A 22,145-nucleotide genomic window follows, 5' to 3' on the forward strand; every position below is an offset into this window, starting at 1 on the left:
ATATCTAGCATTAAGAAAAAGATGAGTTCAAATCTCTTCTTGCAGAAGGAAACAGTCCTGGTACACAAGTGTCCCAGCAAAATCAGTTTATTTTTGTCCTAATACTCTAATTTCAAAATCTCAGTTATCCTTCCACGCACAAATGTCACTAAGTTAAGCCACTAAAAGAAATTGAACTTCTAAGAGTGAAAAGTTTTGAGTGAGAAAAATCCCAAGTTCTGATTTTTCCAGCTACTCTATATCCCTTACCAACTTCAATACTTTGTGGATACAGAATCTCACAGGTAAAGCCAACCGAGTTCCATTTACAGAATAATTGTGTAATTTACACAAAGCCTGAGGTAACAGCAGGGCACTGAGCAAACAAGGGGAATGAACAGAACAGCAAACCTAGGCAAAAGCTGGACAACGACTAAGATTCAGAAATGGAAGTTTTTATTAATACAGGTTCTCCTATACATGTCTTGGAAAAAAAAACCCACAAACTTTTAACAGCTAATTATCAAATCAGTTAAGATCTTTATTGCAGTATTTCCACGGCAAAAAAAATCAAAACCAAAACCCACCCTCACACTTAACAGAACATCTTAAATATCTATTTTCTACACCCAGTTTAGCTGTACCACATTTGCCAGATAGCATGTTACAGGAAACTCTGCTAGAGAGCAAAACTGACTTCAGAATTTTATGCCCTCTGAGCCATACTCATGGCTTGGTTTCAAATTATTTAGCCAAACTTATATGCTGGCTACTCAATTATTCCATCTCAGAGGACCAAAACAACTAAAAAGTAAAATGTGGCAGCAAAGGAACCCACTTTGGCAATATGAGTATTTAAATCACTACAGCCTAACTATGGCACAGAGCCCCAAGTTCAAGTTGTGCCAACACAACCATGCAGGGAGCTGCACTGTAAAGTCTAGTTCTGATGTGAGTTAATTTTAACTTCACAAAAAGAAGCTAGCTGAAAGCCACAACAACTTTGGTAATATAATACATAGGACCGAATAAACTGTCATATATAACAATGATGATACAATAAACTGTGCTGCGGAGAAAAAGTAAGAAGACACTAATTACATCATAGTTTCTTACAAAATTTATGAGTGATCTTGAGGTACCGCCTGCTGGGAGTGGACAGCTTACCAAAAGTACCTTACTAGAGCCTCTAATTCAGAAGGAACACAGCAGCAGCTTTACACTGTTTTTGAATGAAAAGTTAAAAAAAAAATTTTCTCAAGCTTAAAATGTTTTCTAACTCTTGAAATATTTTAAAAACCCTTAATACTTGCTGTAATACAAATAATTTTATGTATACATGACTAGACTTTTCAAATCAAAATTTTATAAAAGCCAAGTCACTGTTACCAGTACCATAACAAAGCACATAATGGACAGTTTCTCTTTAACCCTTCCTAAAACAATAGGCACTAAAGTAAATTTTGTCTTAAGAATGCTAAAGAACTAACATCATGACATAATCCTAAACAGTGACTTTATAAAGTAACTTCCAAAAAGAGGAAATATAATAATACAACAGAAGACCTGATATCACTAAAGATAATTTATACTGAAGTCCATGCACACATTAAAGACCAATATGATGATGATGATGATGTGAACTTTTACACCAACATTCAAATGGACTGAGACAAGGACAAAAGAACTCACACTGCAGCAGTACAAACACAACCATAACTAAAGTATGAGTATGCTTACTGCACAGCCCTGAGTCTCCTCTCACAAAAGCAAGGGGGATTATTACACTGTCAGAATCAAGTCACTCCACACAAGTAACATCCTGATTGGCAGAGTCCAACTGCACCACAGTAAAATGCAAGAGAACGCCTAGTTCAGAACTCCTGCTAAATGTAAGGAGACAGGCAGGAATGGGGGGCAGGGGTGTTCACACTAACACAGACAAGACCAACAGCAACAAACCAAACCCAAACATTAAACACTTATTTTAGGTATCAGCTGTAAATTAGAAATCAGCTGTAAATAAGAGGCAAACTTCGTAAGCATCTATAGATGGCTGTCTCTGAAGGCATGACAGGAAATAGTTTGGTAGAAATGTTTTAGACTAGGCTGGCATAATTTATGAAGATAAGGTCAACAACTCTGAAATTGGCCATACTTGTGAGAAAAAAGCTTTTCTGAGGGCTCTCCTAAGTTCAGACTCCTAAAGTCTTTGTCTGCAAGTGTGGGGACAAAGAATATTCTGGAGGAAAGGCAAAAGAAGTAATGGTACAAGCAGCATAAATGTATTTTTTCAGTCCAATGTGCAACAGGGTCTGGAAGAAGCCAGGTACTGTCAAGCATCATGAGGATGATGCTGCTGAAAAGATGAGTAGGGAGCAGGAGTCAGTTTGGCTGAGCAGACAAAGATGCAGGTCTGGAACAAAAGACAAGCAGACAGAAAAAGATGCCTGAGATGTGAAGAACTAGAAAAACAATTAAATAGAATTGTTCTAGTTACCATCTTAAGGAACAGGAAGCTGCAATGGAAAAGATTAAATGCAGCACTGCCTGGTAAATGTCACTTATCTTTAAGAACATGACATGCACACATTCCAGTATGAATCACAAGGATCTATTCAGGAACAGAAAGTGGCTCTGCTAGTCATGAGCACGAAGGTATCCACTGAACTCACATCTACAGCTGTGATTATCCAGAAAGGAGAACACAATGGCAGCTGTCAAACACATGGCCTGTGACTTCCTGGAGCCCAGGAGCTGCTCCTAAAGAATGTTTAGGACGTATCTATTGCCTTTTTCATCCAAGATAAAAGAACCCAAACACCAATTTGCTAAGCTTGGTGAAGGATGTGATAATTCAAAAGACAAAGTGCTAATCCTATGAAGTCATGGTGCCAGTTTGAATGTATTCATAAAACCTGATGAGTTTAACCTCATACCAGAAGGCATTCTACTAAATGAGGGACTGCCTGTTCTCCTGCAGTTGGCACAAACTCAGTCTTATGTGCTCTTGCTAATTCCACAGAAATGTGCTTGGGGATGCACACCTGACCAGGATCACATGTCCATTAATGCAGCCCACAGACTGGTCACTCAGAATCACCACCTCCCAACATAAGAATCACATTAATTCTGCAAGCATCACTAGAATTTTTATTTGCTGAATATTAAAAGTTAAGATGAGGAACCATGGAAGAAAAAAACAACTTGGATCTACTACTTTCTGTCTGGAAGCCAGCCAAAATATAAACTGCTTTTCAGAAATCTTACACTAAGTATATGAGTTTATCTGTTAATAAAATAGAAATAAAGAAAATATTACTTCAATTAGGACACAGAAGTTTAGGCATTGTCAACTTGTCACAAATAAACTGCTTAACAAAAAGTATATACTTTTGTAAGTTGAACTTTTAGTGTTGGTCATATAATACATTGCAATTATATTTTCTGTTCAGTTCTCATGAAACTTAAGTTACACATTGATTGAAAACAGTATTAAAGTAAATAAGCTTGTTTATGTAATGGTTTTAAAAGATAAAATCATCAAATCCCATGTATAAACAAGCATTTTCCATCTGGCTTACCAACTACAAGACCAAGTTCAGCTTACTTCTAAGAATGATGGTTCTCAGAAATTTTCCAGGAAAGGCTCTCCTGCTGTTGGGATATCACATTGAAGTGCACAGAATTACAAGGTTCAAATAACTATACATGGATAATGCTTAGAACCCAGCATTTTTATTCCTAATAGCAGCACTGAAAATTTTATTAAGTGATGAACCAATTTACAGAGAGGACAAAAGAACGTAGACAATCCAGTTCAAAAGTATTTTGTGCACATTCAATGTATCTGCTTATTCCTAGAGACAAGAAAACAAAACATATATCTAACATGCATGAGTGATATTGTTCACAGTGATGGTTCAGGTACAGCAATGCCACATCTCTCTCAATTAAATCCCTGCAATATCCTGTTTTAGAAAAAAAAAAATTAGAAAAGCATATGATGGAATAAATTAAATTTCCAGTCTAGAAATCGATTGATTTTATGAACACATCTTGCCTCAACTGAGCATTCTAGCTGAAACTTCAGCAGGATTCTCTAATCACCATGCAAAAAAAAAAAATTATATATGCTGGAATAAATCCAATTTAATGTGTTAATTATAATAACAATAGGTGTACAGTCACATGACCTTTTTCTACATATACAAGGTGTCTCAGATGCCACTTGCACATTGCATTTTCCTGGCAGCAGACCACAATTTTTACTTTTCCTTCAGTGTCTTTTTAGCAGAACAAACCCATAAATAGATGCAGGAGTACAACCGAGTAGATGATAAATTCTGACGTGTGGGCTGAACAAGCAACTGGGAAAGTGAGTGGTGAGAAGAAAGTGACTCTAGTGGAAATAACTTTAAATACTTCTGCCACCAGATAAAGCCTTCACATCACATTCAAGACACCTGACAGACTTGCAAGGAAGAGGAAGGGAAAATGCTTTATTTCCAAAACACGTGAAATACATATGTGCATCCATGGGTGTATGCAAAAGCCTCATCCAGAGTTCACTGAACATTTAGGTAATCATTGTTTAAACAATCATGCCAGCACTGGTCCCAGCACAAGCCAGGCTTTCAGCCTTCACACCTCATTTTAGCAGGAGAGAGGGAAATGCTGACCCAAGAGAGCTGCTGCTCACAACACCCTGGGAGCCCACACGCATCTGACCATTTGTTCCGTGTCCTCAGATCTCATGGGAGCCCAGCAGAGAGGCTTTCCAGCCTTAGAAACAGAGAATTTATAAAATTTAAGCTCATAACATAGGACTTAGTACATAAGAGCATTAAAATAGTGACAAAATCCATTCTTAAGTTTAAAGCATCTTTAAACAGACGTCATCTGTACCCAAGAATTAAGACGAAAAATAGGAAAACAAGTATGAAACTACAGGCACTACAAGTTCCATACAGAACACCAAAAAACCTGAAAATTAATTTCAAATGCCAGATGACACAAAGTGTTATACTGCCACTTTTTAAAAAGGCAGGAATATCTGCAGTATTGCTATTATCACATACAGGAAAACCTTTCCATACAACAAGCTGAGGATTCCAAAGGTGTTCAGTACCAGCCCAAAACCTAACAGATACAGGCTTCCACTTCCATTTCCTGGAGAACAATTCCAGCTTTTGTTTCTGGCTTATTTCACAAGTTAAATTTTAAACCTAGAAAATCCTTTTAGGATCTTTGTTTTTCCCATTCTACGTTTGTTTCATTTCTTCATCTACAATTACAATTCGCTCTGTCTTTTGTCCTTTTCTGGAGCCATCTTAGAATTTAGCAACAGAAAGTTATTTAAGTGGTCTACTATGTTTGTAGTGAATAGAGCACTACAGGAGAGCAAAATCAATGTCGAGGGGAGATACCGTGCATCATTTAAAAACTTTGCCTGAAACGTCACCCCTGAGAGGGGAGCAGCAACTCAATAGCTATTTTAACTCGCTATTAGACCCAGTCTGGTTTAGCTACACAGAATATACTGCGAAACTTGCCACAACATTAATTCAATGCAAATCTTGCAGCATTCAACTGTCCCCAGCCTACAGTAGTTTTAGTCCTGAACAAATGTACTCTATGTACTCAAATGTACTTCCTTTTTTCTTGCAATTCTAAAAATAACCTTATCTTCACACACAAAGTACATCTTAAAACACACAAAAAGGTAAGCTTTAAGTACTTGTGAGCAAAACTGAAGAATACACCATGGCACGCTGTAAGTCTTTATGTTACCCATGTAGTAAGTCCATCAAGGTGGTACTCCCCGTCGTAAGATCCCAGAAACACAAGCAAGTTCCACAAAATAAAAAAAAACAAAACCACCAAAAAAACACTCAAAAGTTAAATGATGCTCTGCCTTTTGTTCTTTTGACACTTTTCTATACTTTACTCTCGCAGCAACAGTTTAGGAGTTGCTCGGGTCTACAAGAAATATTAAGAGTAAATATCGCCCCAACGTAACGTTTCCTTCCTTTCAAAAGGGGAACAGAGAATCCAGGTCAAAAGTTCCAGGCGTTATCCCTTTGCGATGGGAGCCAGGGCCCGGACAGCCCACGCCGTGCCGCTTCCCCGGGGCGCTGCCTCCGATCCTCCCTCCAGGCGGCCGAGGCGCCCACCTGCTCCAAGGTGCTGCAGCGCCTCCCGCGACCCCACGACTTCCGAGGGGCCCCGAGCAATACCCCGGGCTCCGAGGGCAGCACCGCCCCCCGCCCAGCCCGGAGCGTTCCTATAAAACTCTACCCCTCGGTGGGCGAGGGAGCTTCGGAGAGCGGCTGCCTCAGGAGGAGCCTCCCCTCACGGCATCCCTTACCTAAGAGGAGCAGCTTCACTTCCCTGGCCGCCTTCTCGCCGTCCTCCCGCAGGTTCCTGTCGATCATCTTGCTCCTCTCCACCGCCGCCTTGTCCTCGGCGCTCAGCGTGCAGCCCATCTTGGCAAGGGGCTGTTTGGCTCCGCCGCGAGAAGTGAAGCAGGGAGCGGCGGGGCTCGGAGGCGGGGAGGCGCTGAGGAGGGAGAGGGAGCGAGTGCTCCCCGCTCGCTCTCTCCTTCCTTCCCCCGCTCCCTCACCTGGGACGCAGCGGCGTCGCGGGTACCGCGCGCCGGGCTCGGCTCACGGCCAAGAGGGGAGGCAGCGAGCGGGAGGGGCCGTGGGGAGGCTCGGCCGGGGAAGCGCGGAGCGGGGAGAGCGGGGCTGCGGACGGGCGGACCGAGGCCTCGCACCGGGGCCGCCGCTCCCGCCGCCGGCCCTGAGGCTGCTGCGCGCGCGGCACCGCCCCCGCCCCGCCGGAGGCGCGCGACCGCGCGCGCACCGCCCACGCCGGGAGGGGAGCGAGAGAGAGACAGAGGAGGGGCGCGCGTGCACGGCGGGAAGAGGGGCGGGCGCGTCGGCGCGTGCGCACGGCGGCGGCCAGGCGTTTTGGGGCGGGGGACGGGATGGAGGAGAGCGCAGCGGGAGCGGAACGGGGCTGGGAGCGGGGACACAGCGGGAGCGGAACAGGAACGGGGCTGGAAGTGGAGGCACAGTGGGAGCGGAACGCGAACGGGGCTAGAAGTGGAAGCACAGCGGGAGCGGAACGGGGCTGGAAGCGGCGCAGCCCGTGACGCCCCCGTGCGCGAGCCCCAGGCATTTCTCTGGGAGGGGCTCGAATTTAAACTGCTCGCGCGCGGGAGGTTCCATTGCTCGGCGGGACGGGGGAGCGCCGGGCCGGGCTGTGCCAATGGGGTACCCCGGGGGGGGGGGTGGTGCAGGAGCAGAGCTCCTCGTCCCCTCGTGCCCTGTCCTGCCTTGTCCCCCTGTCCCGCTGTTTCCGCTGCCGGGACCCAGGGCAGCCTCTCGGGGTGCAGCCCCGCCGTCGCTGGGTGCTGGCAGTCGGCCCTCAGGAGGGGCGTAGTAAGGCTGGGTTTTACGTGGGCTGATCGGTCAGACGTACTTTACCGCACGAACCCAAAGTCAAACGAACCGTCCCACCTCACGACTCAGCTGCTCATCCCGCTCTTTTTTGATGGACCTTCCTTCATCCATGTATATAAGCATTTAAATAGGGAAGGGGGTGCCAGGAGATTGGAGCAGGGCTGTTCCCGGTGGTACCGAGCAGTAGGACGAGAGCTAACAGGGAAATTGGTGCACACATAGTTCTAGCTGAACATGAGAGAGCGCTTCACTGTGCAGTCGCCGAGCACTGGGACAGGTTGCCCAGGGGGGCTGTGGAGCCTTTCTCACTGGAGATACTCCAATAATTTGGATGCAATCCCGGGCCATGTGCTCTGGGATGGCCCTGCTGGAGCAGGGAGGTTGGCACAGATGCCCCGATATGGTCCCCTCCAACCTGACCCACTCCGTGATTCTCTGCCCTGTCTCAGAGCCCTGGCATGGGGCTGTCTGCACATCTGTGACCTGTCAGAGGCTGTTTTATGACTTGTTTTGCTGTTTATTATAAAAGCCCTAAGGAAACTATGCAATGTTTACAAGTCTTTCCCCAGCACGCACATGTTGCATTTGGATTGCAAAAGAGAGATCCCGTTACCCGATAATAGGATCACAGAAGAAATGAGGTTGAAGGGACCTCGGGATAATTCAGCTGAGCTGCGGTGTGACTGGGACCCACAACCCCATCTGGTCAGCACTGATAGGGTGAAGCACTGATTGCACTGAAATTTGTGGATAGAACTGTGCACAACTGATAAAACTTTGTGAATCTCAGGAAAAGCTTCAGTCGAAACGTAAGGCGCAAAAGCCTACAAGGCAAACCTGTTAAATTAAAATTCATCTTTCTAGTGAGTCCTTAGGATTTTTTTTTTGTTTCTATAGAATCTCAAGAACTTCTGCCCCCAGAATGAGCTCAAAAAGAGCAGCACTTTACAGCACAGAAGGTGTTTTAGCATTAGAGTGCAAAGACTTTAAGTCAGACTCAGCAATTATGATACTTAGCAAATTAAAAAGATTTTTTTCCTTTAATACTCAATGGAAAAGTGTATCAAATGTTTTACTTTGATTGGATGTGTGGTTTTTCTTCTTTGCAGAGATCAACTGTAACTTAAATATTTTTCACATCTGATTGGTAGGCATGCTCTCAGCACTAGCAAAGGATAGTATAGAATTCTTTCTTAAAGAAACCCCAAAGTACATTGGTTCTCAAGACTTTATAAGACCTCTGACATTTTATTTGTCCATCTTCATTGTCCTGCTGCTATGGAGAATGCCAGGGCACCTGAGAGGTGTTTGTTGCTTCTCTGCCCTCCTGAGTTGTACAGGTGTTTAGTTTATTTTGTGTTCTCTTGGGCAGACTTCCACCCTGGTACTGTGTGGGATAAAAACTTTTACAAAACAGCTCATCTCACATATGGAAGCCTAGTCTTGTTTTAGGGTTCCTGGCCTCTCCTGTGGTAGAGGGAGCAATGTCAACTGCTGCTCAGGAAAGAACAGAGCTAGTGGAGATGAAAATTAATAAGCTTAGAGATACTTTTCTGATTTGGAAATCAAGGCTAAAGAATTATTTCTGAGATAAACAACACGTGGTTAGGGTATTTGTAAGTGAAAGTACAGATTAAGGGATAAGAAAGTTGTAAACAGAGATTATGGTAGGTGGAAATAATGTGATAATAAAAGTGGCAGATGTTACAGAAATGGAGATACTACAAGTAGGACACCTCAACTTTGCATGGATTTTGTTTCATTTAATCATGTGCATAGAGCATACATTTCTATGCTTTTGGCCTAGAGTATTTGTGAGGGTGTTCTCTCTGTCCTTTTTCCCCTTTAACATTGTCTCTACATTCACTGGCAAAAAGCTTGAAACGGACCCAAGTTCTTTTTCTTTTTATCACCCTGTATCTGGAAAACAGAACTGGATAGTATCTCCTCTTTTGTATACATAGCTTAGTCTTAAAGATTGACTTCTTAGTTCTTTTAACCCAAGCCCACTTTATTTCACAATTAGGATTTTTCTACTACCTTTTCCTGTAATATTTATCACATCAGTATCCACAACCCTGTGGATAAATTGTACCTGGTTGTACATGAACAATATTACAAAAAACCTGTAAAACAATATTACAAAAAACCATGTACAAAAATATTACAAAAAATATTGTAATATTACAGGGGAACTCCTGAGCATTCTAATGTGCATTCCTTTAAAAATTTGAAGGCAGTTGGTATCAATTTTTAATTTTTCAGAAGTGGAAGTACTACATGGCACAGGTTCACTAATATTATTTCCTTGTGCAGTCTTCTTTGAAACTATAAGAGATCTTTTCAACAGTGTTCAGCAATGTCAGTTGTTTAGTTCTACTTATGCAATAATGGTGCAGGGGATAAACTATGGTATTCTAGTGTTACTTCACATACATAGCAGCTCTCAGGATCATGGAATAGCAGAAACTCTTTTTACAGTGCCCAAGAGGGCTGAGGAATGATTGTGCTAACTCTGTTGTGGCCAGGAAACTCCCAATATTCAGAACAAAGGTTGTCAGTGCAGTGCTTTGTAACAAATAATGTCTTACATGGTGCTGTGCAGCAGTGTAGGCCTGAGTCACTACCTGGAGCTACCACAGATCTGAACCTGATGTCTGAAAGTATTTTCTTCTTAGATAAAATAATCTACTCCATAGTGAGAGAAACTATAGTTAAGTAGATAAATGCAGTCTGTATTTGGACAGTACACCAATGGTCCCTGTGTGTTATTCCAAAACACAGGGAATGTGTAAGCTGTAACTCATGGATCAGCATTGCCTCACAGCAGTGTGGTTATGTGAGACTGTGTATTTCATCCCTGCAGTTAGAACTGTACAGCTTTTACTTTCTTCTAACAAGTTGGGAGATTGCTCAGGAGCTGTGTGTTTCATGGCCTCATTCCTGAGAGGCGATTATTTCAAGAGATTTTGTTGTTTTGCTTGGTTTAACAACAAATAGCTGTTGTTTGATATGACCTCCTTTTGAGTCTGCATCACCAGCTCCTGGGCTCATTTTTCTGTAAGATTATCTTTAGCTGCTTGCTGCATGGGCTTAATAGATAAATTTCTTGTGTTTGGTATGGAATGCACAGTGTTTTATGGGGATAATGATCAGCCTTCAGCCTTCTATTTTGCTGTTTTTCAGATTTTAATTTAAATTATCTGATTTAATCATCCTTTGCTCTTGTCTTTAACCAGACACAGTACACAAAAACATATATGAGAAATTGAATACAGCTGTTACAAAAGAACTAGAGGAAAGTGGGCAAGAATTTTAATTTCTGCCTTTGAAAAAATAAATAGAGCAAGGTAAAATACTTTCTGAATAAAACATGTAACATTATGCATAATTATATCTCAATACCTGAACTACTTACTAAAATAATAGTAAGTATTATTTTAGTAAGTAAGTAATACTTACTAAAACTAGTAAATATTTTTTACTTAAGTTATTTAATTTCCTTTTGTGCTGAGAAAATAAAATGTTCCCAAAGTGTGATTCAAGGTATCTTCTTCCATAGTGCTCATTCCAACCCTTCTGGCATGGGCAGGGACACCTTCTACTTGGCCAGGTTGCTCAAAGCCCCATCCAGCCTGACCTTGAACACTTCCAGGGATGGGGCATCCACAGCTTCCCTGGGCATGTTGTTCCAGTGCTTCACCAGCCTCAGAGTAAAGAATTTCTTCCTAACATCTAATCTAAACCTACTGTCTATCAGTTGGAATCCATTCACCCTTGGCCTGTCACTGCATGCTCTTGAGGAAAGTCCCTCTCTGTCTTCCTTGCAGGCTCCCTTCAGGTACTGAAAGGCCACAATGAGCTCACCCAAAAGCCTTCTCTTTTCCAGGCTGAACAAACCCAGTTCTCAACCTTTCCTCATGGAAGCGGTGCTCCATCTATCCAATCAACTTGGTATCCCTCTGAAATTGATCCAACAGGTCCATTGGTCTCCCTGTGCTGGGGACCCCAGACCTGGATGGGGCAGAATCCCCTCCTGACCTGCTGCCCACGGCGCTCCAGATGCTGCCCAGGACACAGCTGGCTTTCTGAATCTGAAACAACAGGTTTATTACACCATTTGAAACTTACACAGATGAGAAAATAATTAAACAGCAAATACAAATCCTCCATGTGAATTAAATGTCAAAGACCCCTCTGCCCCATTGCTGAGTCTTCTGGCAAAGTGCTTGTAGTCCATCTTCTCTCAGCCTTTCCTCATAGAAGCGGTGCTCCATCTATCCAATCAACTTGATATTCCTCTGAAATTGATCCAACAGGTCCATTGGTCTCCTGTGCAGGGGAGCCCAGACCTGGATGCAGATTCTCAGGTCAGAATCCCCTCCTGACCTGCTGCCCACAGTACTCCAGATGCTGCCCAGGACACAGCTGGCTTTCTGAATCTGAAACAACAGGTCTATTACACCATTTGAAACTTAAACAGATGAAAAAATAATTAAAAAGAGCAAGTACAAACTCTCCATGAGAATTAAATGTCAAAGGCCCCTCTGCTCCATTGCTGAGTCTTCTGGCAAAGTGCTTGCACCTTCAAGAACCTCTGGATTACACTGTATGCATACACAACGCTGATTCTTCTCTCACGTTACTGTGATTAATTAATGGATAGTGGATACTTTGGATATTAATTAGCTAGGATAATGTCCCTGTTCAGCAATGTAACTAATGACAGGGCAGAGCTCATGCAACACCTCTGTGCAGGGCCTTTCTGACTAAGAGATTTTATACACTTAATTCAATATGAAATTTTTCTTGGAACCACAAAACAAGTTTGGCTTTAAAATTTCCCGACACTGCAGATGAGCAACACTGAATTGATTAAGCTGTAGCTCAGTAGCATGCTAACATCTAAAGTGTGCTTGTTAATATGGATGCAAATAATTATTGTCAGCACCTTGGAAGATTCCAAGGTGTATATTGAGTGCAGGAGGTGCTGCTGGCAGAGAGAGGAGATGTGTGCTGTGTATGCCAGCCGGTGCTGTGCACACTCTAGTGCTCACTGTTGCCTTGAAATAAACAGTGAGAATTCTGTTATTTTTAATGAAGGCAGTGTAATTACAATGATGTGGGAAGAAAATCAGCTTTGTGTATGCACACTGTGTAATACCGAGGTCCTTGGAGGTGAACTGCGTGTATTTTGCTAGGAGAAGGCTGAGAATGGGGAAGAGGGGAATTTGACACTTCATTCATTTTATGTTAATCTTTCCAAGAGACCAGGTTCCTAATGAATTGTGCAAATATCTACGTTGATGATTTCATTGTTCAAAGCACTGTAGATAGGTTCTCTCCTAGAATATGATAGAACCAGGTGTAAATGCTCAGCAAAGGAGATTTCTTTTTGTGCAGTTGGCATGTTTTTGAAATAGTGCCATGTTAGATTTAATTCTGAGTAGTTACAGCTGAAGAAACTACATAACCTACTGTCTCTTCTACCCCTGACCTGCAAATGAACTAATCATGGTACAGACTTCATAGTATAAATAAACAAAGGAAAAACTCATTGAAAAAATGAGCATTTTAATAATGAAGATTGTATTCATCTATAAGAGAAAGACACACACACACACACACACACTGATAGACATTTGTTTCCATAGTGCTAAAAGTCCAGCAAAAAATCCAGAATTAAAATTTCAGGACATAATGTCTTTAGTATATCCATAGCAGAAATGGATTATACATAAATTAAGCCACAAAATAATCATGTAAACCTGTAATATTGTGAAACATATGGCTTTTGGGGGTGTGATCTGGGTAGTTACATTACGTTTTGTCCCTTTGTGTGTATTAGTAAATTGAAATTATTTCCCAGTTAGTGTGAAACAGCACTGAAACACTAAATGTTATATTTGTAAATGTTATTACATGTTAATAAAAATTAGATACATAAATAGGTGTATTCATGTGCTATTGTCACACCAGAAAAAATAAAATTATAAAGTGGAAATAATTTAATTATTGTAAAATCCTTTTATGGTGCCTGTATCCATTTTGAATTGTAGGAAGTAAACATTAGCATATATAAGCAACACTATCAACCAGTATAATATTTCCTGTTATGATGCTAGGTCTTCACAAATTGGTCTATTTTTAAATTATTTTACATTACTGTATATTTATTCAAATTCATAAAAGTACAGTAAATGAAACAAGTGCATAAGATGTTACACTAAATGGGAAATTCAGGAAAATTGCTGCAGGATCGGTCAATTTTTATCTCACATAAGCACAACATAACTATAAGACAATACAGCAACTTTTTGACTGTCATATCTAAGTGTCTTCACACATGCTCTGAAACGTAGCTCACATCAGTAGATTCTTTGAATAGTCAGTTTTCTTTTACTGCATATGAAGATATTACTTATGGTAAATTAATTCTATAATGTATTAATACAAGCATTTAATTCCACTTATAAATATAGTATAAATCCAGCAATGATTTTGGTGACAAAGCATATCAGCAAATCAAAGAATAGGACTGATTACTTACAGAAATTCAGAGAGTTTTTCAATAATTGCAATTTTAAAATAATTTGTAGGTAAAGTGTATTGATTAAAAGGAGTAAATTTTGACCATGTTATCCAATAAATGTTATTTATTTTGTTTCAAATGAAAGTTGAACAATATTTACATGGAAATAAGAAGTACTTTTTTATTAAGTAGTCATTTTTATTTTTGCAACTCTTTATGTGTGGGCTATGGCAGTAGTCTTTCCATTTTAGAGTACTGAACAACTGTGAGTGCTGATTTATAAATACCAAGTAAAGTAACTTTGAAATATTTATCAAAGTGGGTTTGTCCTCCTTCCTAGGCACGATGACAGACACCCTAACACTGGACCTTGGGATTTTTGTTTTATAACTCTAGAAGATTCTCCTGATTACAAAAGATGAAGAAGAAATAAAGTGCTAAATCTGCCTGCCTTCTTCCGTGATTGTTGTGGAGCAGAGGCCTCTGAAGGAAGGCCTTTGCTGTGGTTTTGTGTTTACATGTTTGCTGAATCTTGAAAATGTTCCTCTTCATTCTCAGGTCCCAGATTCAATCCAGAGTTATACTTACACCTATAGATTCTTCTACTCTCCACTTGTAATTAGCTCTGAATTCTGCAGCTTTTGAAGAAGGGCTTGTGTATCCCAAATCTTTTCTTTTTTCCTTAGCTACACCAGTTAATCTAAATAAACCAATAAGCCTTAGTTTTAGGCACTCTATTAGAAGTAATGAAGTTTGTGGTTCTGGGTACACTGGAGTCAATGGAAATGTGACTATTACTATTACTTTATGTAAACTACTGTATGTAAATACAGCAGAATTTCTCTTTTGGAGCTGCTCAAGTGCTTCAAGTTACACATGTGTTTAAGTGCATTCCTGATCTACAGCCAGACTCCTCGGCATCTTTCGAAATTGTTTTGTAGTTAAAAAAATTATGCTGACACTGTGCTGCAAAAGCATTGTTTTTACTGGGTGAATGAGAAGGTTACTATACTTTTCATCTAAAATCTGATCCTAAGTTTTTTGGTAGAAAAGATACAATTCAAGTTTAGAACTTGAAATAGGAGCATCTAAGTTTATTTCCATTCAAAATGTTGTGGGTTTGTTGACTGAGTAATTTTCTCATTTAATTCTCCTTAAATGGCCTAAAAAAGGCAGAACACTTCATGTCATCAGAAAAACCTAGATAAATATTCAGGGTATTCTCTAATGCAGTGACAATACTGCTTATATCTTGTCTATTTATGTGAAAGTAATAATTTCTCAGAGCAAAGCAGATATGAGCCTTATTGCAGGAAATAGTGGTTTTGAATGTTACTTCCTTTGTCTTGCAAACAGGAGCACATAAACCCAGCACACATTTGGTTATATTCCAGTGCCCCTTTGTTTGTTTTGCCATTTGCTCCTCTTTTATATAAATTAGTAGAAGTTGCCTGGGTAATGTTTTTCATTTTATTGTTTGTTTACATGTCCAGTGTCCTTAAAGCGTGTTAAAGACTTTTTTTCTCAAGTAGACTGTCGTTCACTTTTCTCATATTTATGCAGAATACAGAAAATCAATGGCTGCAAAGCTATTAATTTTTAATTTTTATTGTGAACTGGGTACTATTATGGTGTTCAGCTGAATAATACATTATGTCTAATGGTGCCTGGGATTATAAATTACATTTTGAACATAATATTTGCTTTGAAAGCTAAACAGTTTTGCCTTGGAGTACTCTGTTTATCTGTTTAAATCTCACCCTTCCACCCCCCCCCCAAAAATCCTACATGTGCCAGAAGAGGATCCTGAAAGTAGGTTTTCTTTTCTTGAGTAAAGTTTGTGGAATCAATTGTGTGAACAAAATAAGACCAAGAACACAAGCAGAGTTTTTTTTATAAAAACGCAAAGGTGAAACTGTCATGACATCTATTTGTAAAAAACCATGAAAATATGTTCAGATTTTTTTTGTCTTAAAAATATTATTACTAAAAACAAAAATAAAATGCTTTAGCTAAACACTGTCAACATTATTAATACCAAATCCCACGCCTACTGTAAGGAAAAATGACCACTATCAACAATATCTGTAAGACTTGCTTGTAGCTTTGCATTACACTATGTTAGAGACAGTGGTAAAAGATGCTAGAAATAAAAACTCTGTGTAACAAAATAAATTCTTCTGTCCAGTGTGCAAAAATAATTCTTCCTGGTCTGTCACAAGATCACCTGATTGAATAATCTGGCAAACTACTCTACACAGTTTACTCCATCATGCTGAGTTCTGGCTAGTACATTTAGGATTTGTTCCCAAGAAAATAGATGCTGTTGTCAGGCTTCTCTCACGAGGGATATTTGGAAGATCCAGATATTTCCCTGGCTGAGCAGAACTATGAAACTCAGTTGTGAGCCTCTGCTGCAAGAATTTGGAGAACCCAGATTTAAGAAAACTATGTATTGATAAAACTGTCTAAGGGAACAAAAACAGGAAATGTTTTTAGATGAGAAAGAACTATCAGGAATTTAAACAGGAAAGGCTGAGTACTGTTTGTTGCTGGAGAATGCTGATGCTGTGTGCAGAATGACCATTGCCCTGACTAGGAGAGCTTTGACAGACACTCTGTCCAAGGATAGGCAGTCCAGATCAGCAAAGTTGCTCACAAGGTGCTTCACTGGTTACAAAAGCTTAAAATGGGATTAGAGTCAAGGGAGTCAGGCATCCAACTATCCCCTAAATTAGCAGGATCAAGCTGCAAACAAGAATTATGACCAGAAGAAAGATCTTGGGCATGTTAAAAAAGCACAGTGTTGCAGCTGAGGTCAGAGGAGTCAGAGGCAAACTGAGGGAACCAGACAAGCAGTGAGCTCCAGCTGGAGCTGAGTGTTTGAGTAGGAGAGAGCAATCCAGAGCTGGTCACAAATGGAGATGCAGGCAGGTACAGTGCTGGCACTCAGAATGGTTTGTCCTCTGCAGGCCAGAGAGCCTTGGAGAGCAGGAGGAGGGCTCAGTGCCACCGTGGCAGGTGCTTTGTGGTGGGAGTGCAGAGCTGCCCTGCCCGAGGCTATGGACAGGCCCACCTGGACCAGGCGCTCACGAGCCCACTCATCCCTTGTGGGCCCTGAAACTGGCTGGCTGAGACAGCTCTGCAGGGCTCACTGGTTCCTCTGATGATGGATCAGGATGGTTCTGCCAATGAATAGCAGCAGTTCTCAGGTTTCAGTTCCCATAGCTCACAGCACTCCTTCCTGGAGTGAAGGGCTGGGGCAGAGAACTGGTTTCCCAAAAGACCTCAAGCCACTGGAAGTTTTCCCCCAGAACAGTCTTAGAGTGAAAGCAAATCAGTGCTGTAGGAAGTGAGCAAAAGAATTTGGAATCCATAAAACTGTATTTTTACCAAAAAAACCAAAACAACCAAACAAAAAAATCAAACCACAAACAACCCCCAACACCCACCTTACAATCCCCCTCTCGACCCTCAAATCATTCTCAGAAGTTCTAAACTGACTTATTTGGTATGTTTCCTTCATATTAAATAAGTCTTCTCACTCACTGATCTATGCATCCTCTTTATATTGGAGCAAAATAAGAGTAAGTCCAGCTCAACTCTTAGTTTTGCAAGACAAAGTTGGCATGAGTCTGTGCTATTCCATTTCTTTTCCATTTCTGAAGTATTTTCAATTAATGTATAAAGAATAGGACTCTACAAGCATCTGTTCCTACAAAACCAGATATGATGTTATTGCATTATCAATTTTAAAAGCAGCAATGAGATTATACATATAGAAAAAATATTTTTTTAAAAAAATATGGTAATAACATTGCAATAGTGTTGCTAGGATATCCCCTACTATACAGTAGGCTGGTCAGTGTGACCAAAAATAACAGAAAACAGATACACAATTAACTTCTTTATGAAGTAAAATGTAGGAACAAAAGCCATTCCAATTCATATTTAACTGAATTTTGCTTTCTAAAACTGAATCTTTTTACTTTTGTGATGAAAATGTCTAAGGTTTTGACTAAATATTCCACGACATTCAGACTTCAAATACAGCAAAATGCTTTTTCCATGATTCAGACCTCAGAGGGATTGCAGAGAAGTGAGCTGGCAGATTTTTAAAATGCATGTGAAATTTTGTGTCTTTATATAGGTATGTATTTCTTTTATGTTTGTGACATATATGTAAATAGTTTGTCCAGATTTTCATGGATGGATGGAATTTGTAGAAGGGTTCTGCAGAAAGCAGGACTCTGTTCTGTTCAATTTAGTGTATGATAACTTCAAATTAGTTTATCATACCATAAAATGTGCACATGACACACAGGGCAACAAAACATTAAGTAATTATGAGGCTAAAGCAGTTTTTTGCAGGATTCTAATATTCTTGTTCTGCAGAGAAGGGGGGCTAAAAGTTGTTTATATAGCTAAACAAAGAGTAAGTGTATGAAGAGGCAGTTTCATCTCTCCTTGATGTTTTAATGAGACCAATATTGAAGTACTACTTGGAGAACTAATGTGGATGCACCAAAAAAAAGGAAATTGAAAGTATACAGTATAAATCATCATTAAAATGTCCAGGGAGAATTCTCTAATAAAAAGGATGAGGAATATGAGCAGCAGCAGAAGAAACTGGCTGCCCTGTGTCTTGCAGCAGTTTGGACAGGCTCTCAGAAGGTGTCACACATCCAAGTGGTACCAGGGAACAGGCAGGGATGGATGTGAAGTGGCTGCCTCATGCCAGGCAGGGCACTGAAGAGACCACTGAAACTTTCTTAATGACAAATACACAATTTAAGGGTCAGTGAGAGATGGAATATTAAACTAGATAATACGCTTTTATAGGCATACTTCCTTAATGTCAGTATGCCTATAAATAATAAGTAAAATAATTTAGGAATAAACTGCAACAAATCTCTAATTAGAAATTGCTTCAATATGATCTTGCAAAGGAGGATCCTCCAAATGAAGCAGATTCTCAAAGCAGCAAGATAGTCCCCTAGTTAAAATAGAGTTGTCTGACTTGCCACAGAGAGCTGTGATACAGAATTCTGTAATTTGAATAAAAGGAACCTTTTAGTTCATTCTGAAATATAGTGGAGATACCTGGCAACTTTGATGTTCCTTTGAACTCCCTTTTAGCTCATTGCTAGCCAAATGGCTGCTGGGCTTTGCAGATATAGTTCAAAGCCTGATTTATGTTACTGATTAAAAATAATGTATAAGCCTCTGGAAAAGAGAAGTCTGGGCACATAATAATGCAGTATAGGGCTATCCACCAGATTTACTGAGCCATTTACTGGATCTGGCTGCTGAGTTTTGGTTCTTACTTCCTAGTTTCAGATCTTGGTTAGTGGCAGGAAAAAGAAGGTGGTGCTGGCATGAAAAGCCCACTTTGGCATGATGTTATTGTGCAGAGTAGTCCAGCTCCTCAGTTTCTCATCTGATACCTAAACAGGATAATCTTTGTGACTGAATATGTATGACAATGGGGAGAGCAGAGATGGATAGTGCTTTCCTGTTGTGCCATCATGGGTGAACCTGTGGTGTGAGTGTGTGACTTGCCTGTGGTGGTGACAGGCACAGATGGCACTGTCACCAGCCCTGCCAGGGAGCTGGCTTTGCCCAGGAGTGCCCACACTGTGCCGTGCAGGAGCAGGGCAAGTTCGGAGCTGACGGGGCTGTGAAAGGAGAACACTGCAGTATTGTTCTGCAGGGAGGGCTCTCAGGGCCAGGCAGTGCTGCCATACCTGGCTGCACTGCAGAACGGGGCCCCAGCCCCTCTGGCCCCTCAGCACGGTTTGGAAGTGTCTGTGTGACCTGGACACCCTCTGTTAGTGTCCACAGCACAAACAGTGATGAATGCTCATGGTGTGCCCTATTTAAGGCCATAAGACAGCAAACAAGGCAGATTTCAGGGATGAGGAACTACAAAGGCATCATAGAACTATGGCCTGTTTCTTAGGAATAGGTGTTCTTCAGTACTGCCTTGGCCACAGCAGCCTAGCCCAAACATAAATGCTATTTTTCACACCAAACTTTTTAATTTTAACTTCCTCTTTATGTATGTGTATATATTGTTTATTCACAATCATGTCACAGCTTCCAGTGGGTTGAAGCAGGCAGTGTGGTATCTCTATTCATACATTTCTGCTTTTTAATAGGATCTATTCAGAGCAAGACAAAAGGCTGATTGAATGCTGGGAGAAATTTTGTATCGTAGAGTCATTTAAATGTGAACTAGGACATTCTCTGGAAAATTACATAAAAATGGCTAGTGACCCTGTGTACAATACTTGCTTTCAACATTATCCAAAGCCAAGACAGCCTTTTGACAGTTACATAATGCAGATGGGTCATGATCAGCCAACTCAGAAATGCTCAGCATTGTGCAAAATGAGAATCGCATTTGACGAAGTTGAAGCAAAAAAAAAGGACAAAAATCCTTTCATTTTCAGTATGCTGATCAATTTTCTAATTTATAATATCCAAATTTAGAAATATTTAGAATCATAGCATCATTAAGACTGAAAAGACACCCAAGATCATTGAGTCCAACTTTTGAAATTTTATTTGTTTATTGTTTGAGATCTAAATACTGGTAGAAAGACTGATAAAGGCTCAAAACATAAAATCTGGGAGGTCTTCAACCTTCAGCACACCTGTTTGCAAAAACATCTGCAAAATATTGTAAATGGCTCGTGAAGCTACAGATGAGGGATCATATCTGCTATTGATTTCCATGAATCACATATATTTTGATTTAGAGAAATTTTACTCTGACTCTAAAATAGCCATAGACTGGTTTAGTTACAGAACTGATTTCCAGAATTCACAAATCCAAATAATTTAGCTTACTGCTAAATCTTCTTGCCACCCCTGGTTTTTTTCCTGCTTTCTCCACTGAAAAAAATGATGCTTAGGACTTTGACTTAATGCTTATTTGCTCTTTCTTATGCCAAAACAGTAATTCTACAGAAAAATATCAACAAATATCTGAAAAACTGCACTTGCATCAGTAAACACCATATAGCAGCAGTGTCAGTTTTCTCCCAGTGGAGAAAATAAGGTCTTAAACTACATAGAATTGTGGTGTTTCAGTGTATATAATTTGTACTGTGTAAGCCAAAGGCTTTACATAGAGATACAGATATTTAGATATGAATATATAAATAAAATTAACTACAGTAAAATGTTTTATAGGTATATGTATGCATTTTCTGCAGGGATATTATAGCACAAGCTTCTTTGATATTTCTCCTAATATTTTTTCCCTGTAGACTGAAGAGAAATCTGTGGATGCTGAAGGATAATTTATCGTCTTCCTTTGCATTCTCTCTTTCTCTTCCAGGATGAGGCTGTTACTTACATGCAGCAATTGTAATATTATCTCAAATTAATTATATTTTTGTGGCATTCCTTCCTTGAGAATAGCTGGCTCTTAATATAGTAAGTAATCCAAAATACTGTAATGGACAATCAGGTAGGAACACATCAACATGGCAACCTTTTTTAGCTGAGACTATTAAATGGTTTGTTTATACAAACTGGTGCTGCAAATATTAGAATCTTGATTTTGTGTGACTAAAGACAATATTTTATTATTCACTCTGGCCTATTTTCCCCTCCTTAAACCTTCTTTTAGTCACAAAACTACTTTATAGAAGTGAAGAAGTGAATTATAAGTTGCAGTGAAAACAAGATTTCCTTATCTGCCTTTAGGTTTCTCATTTTAATATGTATAAACTGAGTTAGGGTGGTGAATTTTATCAAGAAGTGGTGTTTTTATGTTAAATCATAGAAAAGGCCTTTACTCCCTGTCATGCAGTCTTCTGCATCAAGGCTAGCTAGTTTGGATTGCTCCTGCTTTTTGGAAAGATGTGTGCTGTCAATCTGGAACAAGTATAAAAAGGATGAATGTAAGGAAAGTGAAAATTAAATTTGATTCAGAACAACACTGAACACTGAAGAAGTTTTGTTTAACACAAAATGTCTTTGTAGCTTGAGTTGTCAATCAGTGCTTCTTACCAGTATGATTGTCCTGAATTTGGTACAAATTAATGTCTTGAGACTGTTTTTGTTTTGAAGCAGTGCATCATCTCTGCATTTCACTGTGGAGTCAGGGCAATAACAAGCACAAATTCAGGCTGAGTGAAAAATGGATTGAG

At 40.2% G+C, this 22,145-nt stretch overlaps 1 protein-coding gene across 2 annotated transcripts in view; it reads right to left on the reverse strand.

Moving 5' to 3' along the window:
• GNAI1 (G protein subunit alpha i1) overlaps nt 1-6,811 on the reverse strand; it is a 32,084-nt gene extending 25,273 nt beyond the window's left edge. The window contains exon 1 of one of the 2 annotated variants that reach the window (XM_005489176.4): nt 6,350-6,811. In XM_005489176.4, the coding sequence (XP_005489233.1) occupies nt 6,350-6,467 (118 nt within the window). In that variant the 5' untranslated portion in view covers nt 6,468-6,811. The remainder of the gene's footprint in view (nt 1-6,349) is intronic. The other variant, XM_074538795.1, reaches the window with a different exon arrangement.
• Between the last annotated feature and the right edge of the window lie 15,334 nt (nt 6,812-22,145).

This window comes from Zonotrichia albicollis, chromosome 4, assembly GCF_047830755.1.
Source record: "Zonotrichia albicollis isolate bZonAlb1 chromosome 4, bZonAlb1.hap1, whole genome shotgun sequence".
Classification (NCBI taxonomy): Eukaryota; Metazoa; Chordata; class Aves; order Passeriformes; family Passerellidae; genus Zonotrichia; species Zonotrichia albicollis.